At 41.8% G+C, this 12,170-nt stretch overlaps 1 protein-coding gene across 6 annotated transcripts in view; it reads right to left on the bottom strand.

Moving 5' to 3' along the window:
* The window catches only part of DIP2C (disco interacting protein 2 homolog C), a 485,782-nt gene that overhangs the window by 62,690 nt on the left and 410,922 nt on the right, over positions 1-12,170 (bottom strand). For all 6 annotated transcript variants that reach the window (XM_084620447.1, XM_084620449.1, XM_084620450.1 and 3 more), the window contains 2 exons: positions 6,508-6,676; positions 4,306-4,476 (listed from right to left, as the gene is read on the bottom strand). In XM_084620447.1, the coding sequence (XP_084476573.1) occupies positions 4,306-4,476; positions 6,508-6,676 (340 nt within the window). The remainder of the gene's footprint in view (positions 1-4,305; positions 4,477-6,507; positions 6,677-12,170) is intronic.

Raw genomic sequence — 12,170 nt, 5'->3', positions numbered from 1 at the left:
TGAAGGTTGAGACAGCAGACTGGACTTCTACATAGAGTGCTTCCGCCGACATGCACGGGCTGAAATTGTGGAAAAGCAGCATCACTTGCCCCACAACCTCAGCTGTGCAGAATACAATGCCATCCACAGCCTCAGAAGCAATTCTGACATCATAATCAAAAAGGCTGACAAAGGAGGTGCTGTTGTCATCATGAATAGGTCGGAATATGAACAAGAGGCTGCTTGGCAGATCTCCAACACCACTTTCTACAAGCCATTACCCTCTGATCCCACTGAGAGTTACCAAAAGAAACTACAGCATTTGCTCAAGAAACTCCCTGAAAAAGCACAAGATCAAATCCGCACAGACACACCCCTGGAATCCCGACCTGGGGCATTCTATCTCCTACCCAAGATCCATAAACCTGGAAATCCTGGACACCCCATCATCTCAGGCATTGGCACCCTGACAGCAGGATTGTCTGGCTATGTAGACTCCCTCCTCAGGCCCTACACGACCAGCACTCCCAGCTACCTTCGAGACACCACTGACTTCCTGAGGAAACTACAATCCATCGGTGATCTTCCTGATAACACCATCCTGGCCACTATGGATGTAGAAGCCCTCTACACCAACATTCCACACAAAGATGGACTACAAGCCGTCAAGAACACTATCCCCGATAATGTGACGGCTAACCTGGTGGCTGAACTTTGTGACTTTGTCCTTACCCATAACTATTTTACATTTGGCGACAATGTATACCTTCAAATCAGCAGCACTGCTATGGGTACCTGCATGGCCCCACAGTACGCCAACATTTTCATGGCTGACTTCGAACAATGCTTCCTCAGCTCTCGTCCCCTAATGCCCCCACTCTACTTGCGCTATATTGATGACATCGTCATCATCTGGACCCATAGAAAAGAAGCCCTTGAATTCCACCATGATTTCAACAATTTCCATCCCACCATCAACCTCAGCCTGGTCCAGTCCACACAAGAGATCCACTTACTGGACACTACAGTGCTAATGTACGATGGTCACATAAACACCACCCTATACCGGAAACCTACTGACCGCTATTCCTACCTACATGCCTCCAGCTTTCACCCTGACCACACCACACGATCCATTGTCTACAGCCAAGCTCTGCGATACAACCGCATTTGCTCCAACCCCTCAGACAGAGACAAACACCTACAAAATCTCTATCAAGCATTCTTACAACTACAATACCCACCTGCGGAAGTGAAGAAACAGATTGATGGAGCCAGAAGAGTTTCCAGAAGTCACCTACTACAGGACAGGCCTAACAAAGAAAATAACAGAACGCCACTAGCCGTCACCTTCAGCCCCCAACTAAAACCCCTCCAACGCATTATCAAGGATCTACAACCTATTCTGAAGGACGACTCAACACTGTCACAAATCTTGGGAGATAGGCCAGCCCTTGCATACAGACAGCCCCTCAACCTGAAGTGAATACTCACCAGCAACCACATACCACACAACAGAACCACTAACCCAGGAACCTATCCTTGCAACAAAGCCCGTTGCCAACTGTGCCCACATATCTATTCAGGGGACACCATCACAGGGCGTAATAACATCAGCCATACTATCAGAGACTCATTCACCTGCACATCTACCAATGTGATATATGCCATCATGTGCCAGCAATGCCCCTCTGCCATGTACATTGGGCAAACTGGACAGTCTCTATGTAAAAGAATAAATGGACACAAATCAGATGTCAAGAATTATAACATTCATAAACCAGTCGGAGAACACTTCAATCTCTCTGGTCACTCGATTTCTGATCTCAAAGTGACTATCCTTCAACAAAAAAACTTCGAAAACAGACTCCAGCGAGAGACTACTGAATTGGAATTAATTTGCAAATTAGATACAATTAACTTAGGCTTGAATAGAGACTGGGAATGGTTGATTCATTATAAAAAGTAACCTATTTCCCCTTGTTTATTCCTCCCCCCCCCGTTCCTCAGACCTTCTTGTTAAATCCTGGATTTGTGCTGGAAATGGCCCACCTTGATTATCATACACATTGTAAGGAGAGTGATCACTTTAGATAAGCTATTACCAGCAGGAGAGTGGGGTGGGGGGAGAGAAAACCTTTTGTAGTGATAAACACCCATTTTTTCATGGTCTGTGTGTATAAAAACATCTTTTGTATTTTCCACAGTATGCATCCGATGAAGTGAGCTGTAGCTCACAAAAGCTTATGCTCAAATAAATTGGTTAGTCTCTAAGGTGCCACAAGTACTCCTTTTCTTTTTGCGAATACAGACTAACATGACTGTTACTCTGAAACCTAACATTAACACAAGCATTTCTAAACATGACTTCAGTATGAGTCCAAGATCTTACATGTATTAAGCAGAAGGGACATTCATTCTAAAAGGATTCAGATATTGCTTTTAGGAGTGCAAGAGATTTGCTTGAACTTTTATATGCTGGGAGACTATTTATGACAGTAATTAGAGAATATTGAATTAGAAGAGGGCTATCTCCAGAACAAATAATGACTTTTTATCTTACTCAGTTGACTATAGTGATCATTAAAATCACCATCTAATTTAGCTCTGGGTTACATGAGAGGTAGAGAAGTGGCTCAACTCCTGTATTTGTTTTCTGTTGGCATGTTGCAGTAGTGAGGTCACTTTAGACCAAGGTTTGATGAAGGCCTTCATTATTCAGTTCCCTGCAACAGGCCAGGGGTGAAGCTGGGGATAAGACACAGAAGCAGTGGTCTGTGCTGGGCTGATCACCTGTACTTGTGAAGCGTTTTTGGATGGCCTTGCTTGTAAAACAAAGTGCTATAAAAATGATGAGTAGGAGAAGAGGGAGGCAAGTGCATTATTTGCAGTACTTCTGCTCAGATGTGGTTTTGGCTTCCATATTTGAGCAAGCCTTTTGCTACTATCCACGAAGAGATCCCCAACGTGGAACAGTTGGTAGGTACAAGAGCTAAAAAGGTACAATAGTCTTTGCTCGATGCATGTGGGTTATACTTACAGAATGGGGGACTCAAGGCTGCAAAAGACTTAACGGACATGGTCGATAGCCAACTCCCAATGCTGCTCTGAAAAGGCCTACTGTGATCCTTGAACTAGTGGAATAGGAGGTTATATTACCTATATATATGGCACTGGTGAGATGCTGCTCATGTCCAGTTCTGTTATCCAGACTTGGAAAGGATATTGAAAAATGGAAAGGATTCAGAGAAGAGCCATAAGAATGAGAGGTGGATTGGAAAATATGCCTTACAGCAGGAGACTTAAGGAGCGCCATCTATTTATCTCTTCATTCATCTATTTATATTTAAGTGGAGAAGATGTGATAGTAGAAGGCTCTTTAATCTAGCCTACAAAAGCATAACAAGATCCAATCGCTGAATTTGAAGCTAGACAAGTTCAAACTGGAAATAAAAAATAAAATAGAAAAATTGTGCCATAACACTAAGGATAATTAAATACTAGAACATTTTATTAAGGAGTACGGCAATTATGCATTACTTGGACGCTTTAAATCAAAATTGGGTGTCTTTCTAAAAAGATGTGGATGTACTAAAGCACAAGTTATTGGGCTGGATGCAGGAATCAACAGGTGAAGATCTAAGATCTGTGTTACAAAGGAAGTCAGACTAGATGATGACAGTGTTCCTTTCTGTCCTTTAAACCTATTAATCAACAAAGCTGAATGCCTGAAGCAGAGAATGCAAGATAAATCCCAGGTTCTCCCTGGAGACTCATCTTATGAATGGGTCAAATTGGAAATACACAGATGCCTCATATGGTGATAGCTGAGTCAGAAAGATTAGTTTTTCACTGTGTGACCTATATATTTCATGCAGAAATTATTTATCTGATTAAAGTAAATAACTATTCTACAAAAAGCAGGAAGCTACTTTGTTTTAAAGTACATAAAGAAAGCACTTGGAAGCAGGGATATGCACTACATGAATAAATTCCAACTAGTTTTGTTTTAGAGTATTGAGAGTACAAGTTGTATCATTCTGATACACGTTACTGAATTACAGCACATCTGGGGCAGAATAAATGCTATGAATGTATTGTGAAGGATGAACAGGGTTCATTGACAAATGCAGAAGTGTATTACTTGCATACGAAAGGAGAACATTAAGTAACAGATGGATTTGCTCAATATGCTTAAAGAACAACTAAGCAATCGACCAACATGAAACATGATGAAACCTCCCATGCTTGACAAGAAAATTGCTCATTGATAACCATTTTCTTAGTACTAGCAGTTGTACAAATTTAAGGCATGGAAAGTCTTACCTGCAAACATATAGCCAGGTTAACTCTACAGCCAAATGATGTGCTAACAGCCCGCGGATGGAGACCCAGGTCTTTAAATAATTTTGAAAATGACTGAGTGAGAGCTATTCGGGGCCGTTCTTCTGCCACGACGACACATGTCCGTACACGTGAGAGGTCCAGTCCCCTTCCCTAGGAATAATTTATAATGTAGTGAAAGCTACAGTTAATCAATTTTGAAACTGTGCATCAAAACATGTGTTAAACACACTGTGAAACAAAACATGAACACAAGAATATAGGATTATAATACTCCGATTCTAGCCTTTCATGGAAGCTGGATGGCCAACTGACACATTTATGGCTGATGTAGAACAGACCTACTTGCCTGGAATTTCTTCCCTAGCATTTACGAGGAAATGGATCACAAAAAAGTTCTGGAGGGAAAATATGCTAGTAACGAGTAATAGCTCAGGACTCCAATGACCAGTGAACTGGAAGAGTTAACTGTCCTAGGAAAAAACTGACTGGAGAATTATTAAAGACACAAGGGCGTGAAGGCAGTGTACACACCCTGAGCTCTACCTAATAGGGTTTCAGCAGAATAATGGGAATTCTGAATCATGAAAGGAAGGTCTGGCATTTTACAGCTAGTTGCATGTGAGAGGCTATAAAAAACACTGACATCAGAAATTTACAAGTTTTACATATACAAATTTCTGCATTTGTTATAATTTATTGAAACTGGAAGAAATTTAAGAGCAATGGAAACAAATCAACCAAAATAAGTCTCTGTTGTAGTGGCTGGTGCTGGTTAGGCTTTACGTTAGTGCTGCATTTCCCAATCTAGGGTAGGGGCAACAGGTGCTACAATAGTTGGAGTGATGAAAATAGGACAGAAGAATGAATCAACGTGTTCCCTAGATACATGAAGACACAATCCAAACAAGTTACTGTGTCCGCCAATATCACACACAGCAGGTTGCTCCTTGAAAGCCACCCACCTTCTACCTCCCAGTTCCCATAGTGGCCTTAACATACAGGCACCAGGCCCACCCTCCGGAGCTTCTTTCTCTGCTCTCGCGGCACTCAGCTTAGCCATGCGGTGGCAGCAATGGCAGCTCTCCCATCAGCATGAGAGTGAGATTTCAGCTTCCAGATGTTGGACAAAGGGAAACAGTAGGGAAGAAGAGTCCACAAAAAACATGTGAAAGAACAAACTTTTAAAAAAAATGTAAAGAGAAACACGAAAAAACACAGAAAACAGACAAAAGGGGGGGAAGGGAGAACGTGAACAGAAAGAAGGCGAGACAGCAGCCAGTGAGTCTGAACACATTTGGAGGATGACGTAGTAGGGGCATATATTTGCCAATCCATTTGGGCTTGGGATTCGACTAAAAGGTGGGAACTGCTCTATGCAAGCTGTAAGCCTGAATCACTATAAGATGCATCTATAGGTACAAAAGGATAAGGTCTAATGGCAAAGAAAAAAAAATAGAGATGGAAGGAAGAAAATATTTAACCACAAAAACACGGTCTGGCTCCAAGCTCCTCTGCTTCACATTTACACCACAATACATTCCTAAATTACTCTAATTCTGAAAAAGATATATAGCTCTCAGTAAATGAAGGCAGATACTGACATCTGATAAGTTAAACCCCTTTGTAACTGAAGAGAAAAAAAATAGATCTTTTAAAAGCAGTTACAGTTAGTTAGCAGAACTGGCAACAGAACGCATAGCAAAAATTTATCAGGTTCATAACAAAAGCATCAGTATATCCCAGACCCCAAGCTGAAAAAGATTAGAGCATTTCTGAGTGCTCTAGCATGTCAAAACAAAACAAATATTTAACATATTTATTAGAGTAAGCTATACATACAATATGCAGTTGGCTAATACACACAGTTCTGACTTTTACAACCCTAGCAACCAGCTACAGCAATTTGGGCTGTACAATAAACACAAATCTTAAAGATTTGGAAAGCCTCAAGGAATAAATTTAACTAGGAACCTCATAATCTGGAAAAGGGCTAGGGAGCAGCAGGTGGCAAAAACTAATATACAGCCTTTGGCAAGGAATTATACTGGCTGTATTGAAGATTTCCCTTACTCTCTGATTATCTTCTCCTCAATGAATGGATTTAGCACACACTTATTGAGCAGAGAACATTCCTAAATGCTACAGAAATGTCACACTTGGAAGAAAAATGGAATTCCTCACCTTCAGTGATTCTGTTTGTGAACCGAGTCCCTTGGTACAAAGCTCCATGACTGAATAGGAACAAAAAGTGTCCCTCACTTTGTACTGACTCACAGCTAGAAGCCATAGAGCAGGATTGGTCTCCAATTCTGAGGGAGGAATCAGAATAGACTGGTGTCCTGAATAAACGCTGCAAAAATATAAGATTTGTTAATACAGGCTAGAATTTTGTAGATGAGATGATTGTAAACTAAAAAGGGTATTCTCACTTAAGTGTAAACTTTAACATCAGTATTAGGCACAATATGTTTATATCTCACTAACACTGCACAATTGTCACAGCTTTATGTTAAGGGCTAAATTCTGCCCTTTGTTACACCCATATAATTCAAGTGAAATGAGTGGAAATGTAGGCAGAACCTAGTCCTAAATTACTAAAACCTACAAAATACAGGTGGTCCTTACTGCTAGAAACTCATGGAAGAGCACACAGATACCTGGGTTAGTAGCATGTAAAATACGCATCTGCTGATAAAAGATTATGGTTGGTTATTACTATTTAAACATTTCCTGGACAGAAAATACAATACCTTCTACTCACCAAAGAACTGACCCCACTCCCATGGAAATAAACAGGAGCTTTGCCATCATTTTCAAGGGGCCAGGATCAGGCACCAAATTAAAAGTAAATTATGCATTTTAAAATTCTCTCCACAAAATGTTATGAACTTTTAAAAATGAAATCCCAGAGCTCTATTGTACTGTATATACAATATTGTTTATTGGCTCCCCAGTGCACGGTAATACTGAGATGCAGGCACTTGGTAATGTCCCTGTGCCAAAGGTACAGCACTAATTGTTGCAGTATCATCATAGTCACTGACAAATTCTTCTCCAGAAGTGTTTCCCACATTGACAGTTCTCTCCTGTGTGCCCTGTGACTACCAGACGGGCAGATTTCCCCATCAGTTGTACAGTTTTTACTCACATCTTAATCTGTGATTTGTGCATCTTTCAGCTTTGACATGTCACAACAGAATACAATAAAAGATGAAAACCAGAAAGGTTCTCACAAAGGGTAAGTTTAGAGGCAGTCAGCTCCAGGAGTCACTCAATGCTGTTGAGGGGAGAGCACTGGTGCTGGAAGGCATGTTTAGCCCTTTGGAGACCAGAGGAGGCTCTGGCTCTTCTGAAACTTGAAAATCCTTCAGTACCACAAACTTTCCCAGTACTTAGAAGGGGTTTGCCATAAATTCCGAATACGAACAGAGAGCATCAAGGTTGACGGTGCCAACATGTCCACTACTGACAAACTGTGCTGAAGTGAGAAACTTCAAGGAAACCAGTGCTAATAAGACTTGTAGCGTAAGAGCCGTTGCTGAAATAACTGCTGGTTGCTTTGCATCCCAGGATAGTACCAAAGCCTTGGTACTGTGCTCCCTCAGAGCTCCCAGGGTACCTGATTTGTGACATGGGGTCTTCCTAAAATGGTAGTGTTGAGGTGAGTTGGATCTCTTAGTGGAAATGCCCATCAGTGATCTGTCCCTGGCTTTCCCAGAGGAGTGTTGATCCTTTGTAGATTTAATTTTAGCAGTCCTACCAGAGTCTGAAACTGAAATGACCGTCAAAGATGGAACCCAGAAGTTAGTGAATCCAGAATTCACAGAGATGCTTCTGGACTGCACTGGAACTTTTCCAGTGGGGTCTGCCCTTTCCAAATCAGAAGCTAGACACATAGAGCAATCAAACAATCTAATATGCCTTCCTTGCTTTTAAGGACTTACACACCAAACATTTCCTGAGTATATGAGCTTTCCCAAGAGAAAACAAAGCACTTGGTAGGTCCATCATTAATCAGAATTGCTGCCTTGCAGGAGGGACAGTCTTGAAGCTGGATGACTTGTGATGGGACACCACTAAGCTATGGTGCTGGGAAAAAGATCCAAGTGAGGAAAAAAGACATAATATGGAAGGTAAAAACTTCCCCAAACAATTAACAACTATCAAAAAAATTTCCAACAGGCAACCCTTTACTGTCTAACACTAATCCATACACAATTCACAACAACAGGTAAAAAAACAGGATATGCAAAGACATGAACATCAAAGAACTGCGAGTTGAGAAGGACTGGAGCGGTAGATGGGTCTGATCTGCCCCTTTTATCCTCAGTATGGGAGCACAAGGGCACATGCATGGCCCCAAAGAACACTGTTGGACAACAGACTCCAACCCCAAGAGCATGTGCACCAAGAGTGTAATATGTATGGACAAGCACTCAAAGAGTTGATGGTGTTCAGCACCATTAAAAATGGTGCCCCTCCTGTCCCCCACTTACTTCAGTGCCTGTTTTCAGGCACTCTAGTTTGAAAGTTTTGTCCAGTCTTTATCTTGTGACAGACTGAGAGAGGAGAGAGCTGCCCTGCACAAGGGAATTCTTCACTGGCCTTCTCTGAGCCCGTGGCTTTCTTCCTCAGTTATGCCAGGAGAATTCCCAGAATTCTCCTCCTCTCTTGATAGGGTGGCCAGGTGCCCAGTTTTCCACCAGAAAGTCTGGTTGAAAAGGAGATCTGACAGTGTCAGGTCAGATCTACTGACCAGACACGCAAAGACCTGTTATTGTGGGCAGGGGAGGCACCGGGTCATCACCCGCGCCAGCTACTACTCAGCCGGGGCCACCTCCTACCAGCATGAGGTGGCTGCAGCGCCCAGCAGTGGTTCTGCAGGCGAGTCCCTCCCGACCCGGGCAGGGGAGAGAGGGGAATAGCAGTGAGCAACCAGGGCAGAGGGGGAAGAGGAGTGACTGGGGGAAGGGTCCTGGGAGGAAGAGGCAGGGCAGGGACAGGGCCTCGGGGGGAAGAAGTGGTTTTTAAATATTACAAAGTTGGCAACCTTATCTCATGATCTGGGACTTTTAGGGCCCCTTTATGATGCTGCAGCACTTTTATTCGCCATAAAGGGGCTTGGGGCTGGTGTAAGAATTTCACCCCAGGCTTATCTTCAACTTAGGCCACAAAATGTAGTAGATGAAAATGGTGCCTCTCCTGCTGCAGTTTCGAAAGTTGCAATTCCAAGAAACAATGGTTTCAAGGGGTGTTCACTTCCTCTACAGTTACATCCATTTGTTTAAGAGGAAACTTTGCAGGACCTCACTTTTGCTGTAGAAGTTACTTGATCAATGACTTCAATTGCCCATTCAGGGCTGATAGGAAGTGTGCAAGAAGAAAGCAGCTCTCATTGCACTTCCAAAACAAACATTCATATCACAACTCCACGGCACACACTGTATTCACTGAATGTGGTCTTAGGGGACTGGAAAAATACAGCTCTTATGGTCTTAATTTGCTATTTAAATCCATTCCTGCACCAAAATGGCAATTAAGTGCATCTCTATCACTGTAGAACTTGACTAAAACATTGTTACTAACCTGCACTAGCAAAGTCTCAGTTTTAGAAAATTAACTGTTATTTCATTTTGGTTTATCAACACACACACACACACACACACACTTCTGTATTTTGATAATTAAAGCAGAATTACTAGAGGGCTTAGCTTAGTTTGGCTAACAAACAATTCAGGAAAAATTTCATATCTGCTTTATCCTATGTTTCTGTTTTATAATTAAACCCCTCTTAACATGGAGTGTAGTAGGCTCTATTCCAATAAATGGTGGTCTACATATTAGGACAGGGATATCTTAAGTTCAGAAAGTAGTTTAATTGGATTTAGTTTTGATTTTATATTTGGAGAAAAGTGTTTGCTCTTTTAAAAACTATTATAACTTAGAGATTTAAAAATGCAATGCAAAACAAAATAGTAGGGTCAGCTTCTCAGAATGGAAGGCAAAAGCTGCAAAGAAAAATATGAAAAATCAAATCAAATCACATCATGAATTCCCCCATGAAAAAGCTAGCACAAACAGCTAAAAAGAAGAGCTTTTGGATTAGTGAACTCACATAGGCCTGATGACTCTGCTGCCATGCCTAGGATGCATCATTCTGTGACAAAGATCCCAAGGAAACCCTGCTGGAGCATGCAGCCAGTTTGTAAATAAGTTGGTAAATCATGTATTGCTCTGCTTTGCAAGGTTTCTTTTTGTTATTTTTTTATACTCTTTAGGACATAAAATAAAACAAACTTTGCAAAACCATGCAATATACTCCAGACTTACCAATGGGCTGGCTCCATGCTCCAGTGGGCTTTCCTTAATAGCTCTGACGTCACAGAATATTGCATTCTGGGGCGTCACAGCGAAGCAGGGCAGCATAACTTCTAAGAACCTACGATGGGGAAAAGAGGTTAGTTTTTGGTCGTTTGCAGAATGAATACCTCCTTCGGCCTAGTTAATGGAGGAATTAAATATGCATAGCTGAAGTGACTGAATTCAAAGTTTTAACTTGTGTTTCTTATTTCAGAGACTGCATAAAGGAGCCCATTTGCTATGTCTGCTCTGTATCCAATATGAATTGCTACCATTTGCAGCCCCTTAACCTTCAAAAATAAAGACAGTAGGAGCTGACCATGAATCTCTATGTTAGAATAGCAAGTAGTAGCGTAGTTAATGGCAATGACAATAGACTTCACAATCTGTGTATTTAATTTTACATCCAGATATCCCCCAGAGGTAAAGCATGGCATGTTAAAAGTAACAATCACCTTTTGGCACGTAAGTTAGAAAGAGTAATCTGTATGCTTACTGCATGCTTAAGGCTCCAAACTGTATGCTTAAGGGGCTATGCAGTACTTCTACAGAGCATCCTAAAAATAACTTTCACTCCTAACAAACTAGTGTGAGATGGAAGTCAAGTCTGTGCAGCAAAATGAACCACGCTGGGTTCTCATGTCAGCTTTCTACCTATAACATAGAAATAATCTATTAGAGCTGATTATGAATTTTTGGATCAAAATGCTTGACAGAAAATTTGGTTTCCAAAAGAGAATTCAATGTTTTCTGCAGGAAAACATCAATTTTGCTGAAGCTGTTCACTGGCCCATTAGGGAAACTGAAGCAAAGTCAGTATGGCCAATCCCAAAACTCAGACCCTGAAAATTATGAGGGTTTTTAAGAGTAGAGAGAGGTTACACTGCATTCATCTTTTTCATTTTTGAACTTCCCCTGCCCACTGTGTGCATAGCAAGTCCCAGATTTGTAGAGTAAGCTGATTTTGGCTCTCAGTGGAAGATCCAACTGAGATCAAATTAAAGAACTTTATATAAAATGCTGCCCTAATTATACAGAGCTTCCAGCTTCTCCCCAAACTAGACTCTAATAATTATTTCTGTGTTCTGTATTCAGCCCCAGATCTGCCTCTCCTCCAACCTTTCAGTTAATTAAGCAGCCCCTCCAGCCCACATCAACTGTGCACAGCCAGCCATACATAATTTCTGTCCCCACATCTGTCTCAGCTCCTCTGAGCACCTCTGCTCCTTCTGGAGCTGTAGGGAGTCTTCACCTCCCTTCCAGGTGTGGGGTGGCAGCTGAGGCAGGATCCTTTGCCCCAAGCCTAGTGTTGCAGTGATGGAGAGAGGAACAGACCGACCCATTTTTCACAAGATGAAAGGGAAGGAGGAAGCACAGCTGCCCTGAGCTGCTAGGCTCTTTCCACTTTCTGTTCCTTCCCCCTTGTGAAAATGGTATTGGCTGCTCCTTTCCCCACAGTCCCTAATCCAAATTCTCTCAGGTCC

Source organism: Lepidochelys olivacea, assembly GCF_965140295.1.
Source record: "Lepidochelys olivacea isolate rLepOli2 genome assembly, chromosome: 2".
In the NCBI taxonomy this organism is placed as follows: Eukaryota; Metazoa; Chordata; order Testudines; family Cheloniidae; genus Lepidochelys; species Lepidochelys olivacea.
This window is presented reverse-complemented; position numbering and strand designations above follow the sequence as displayed.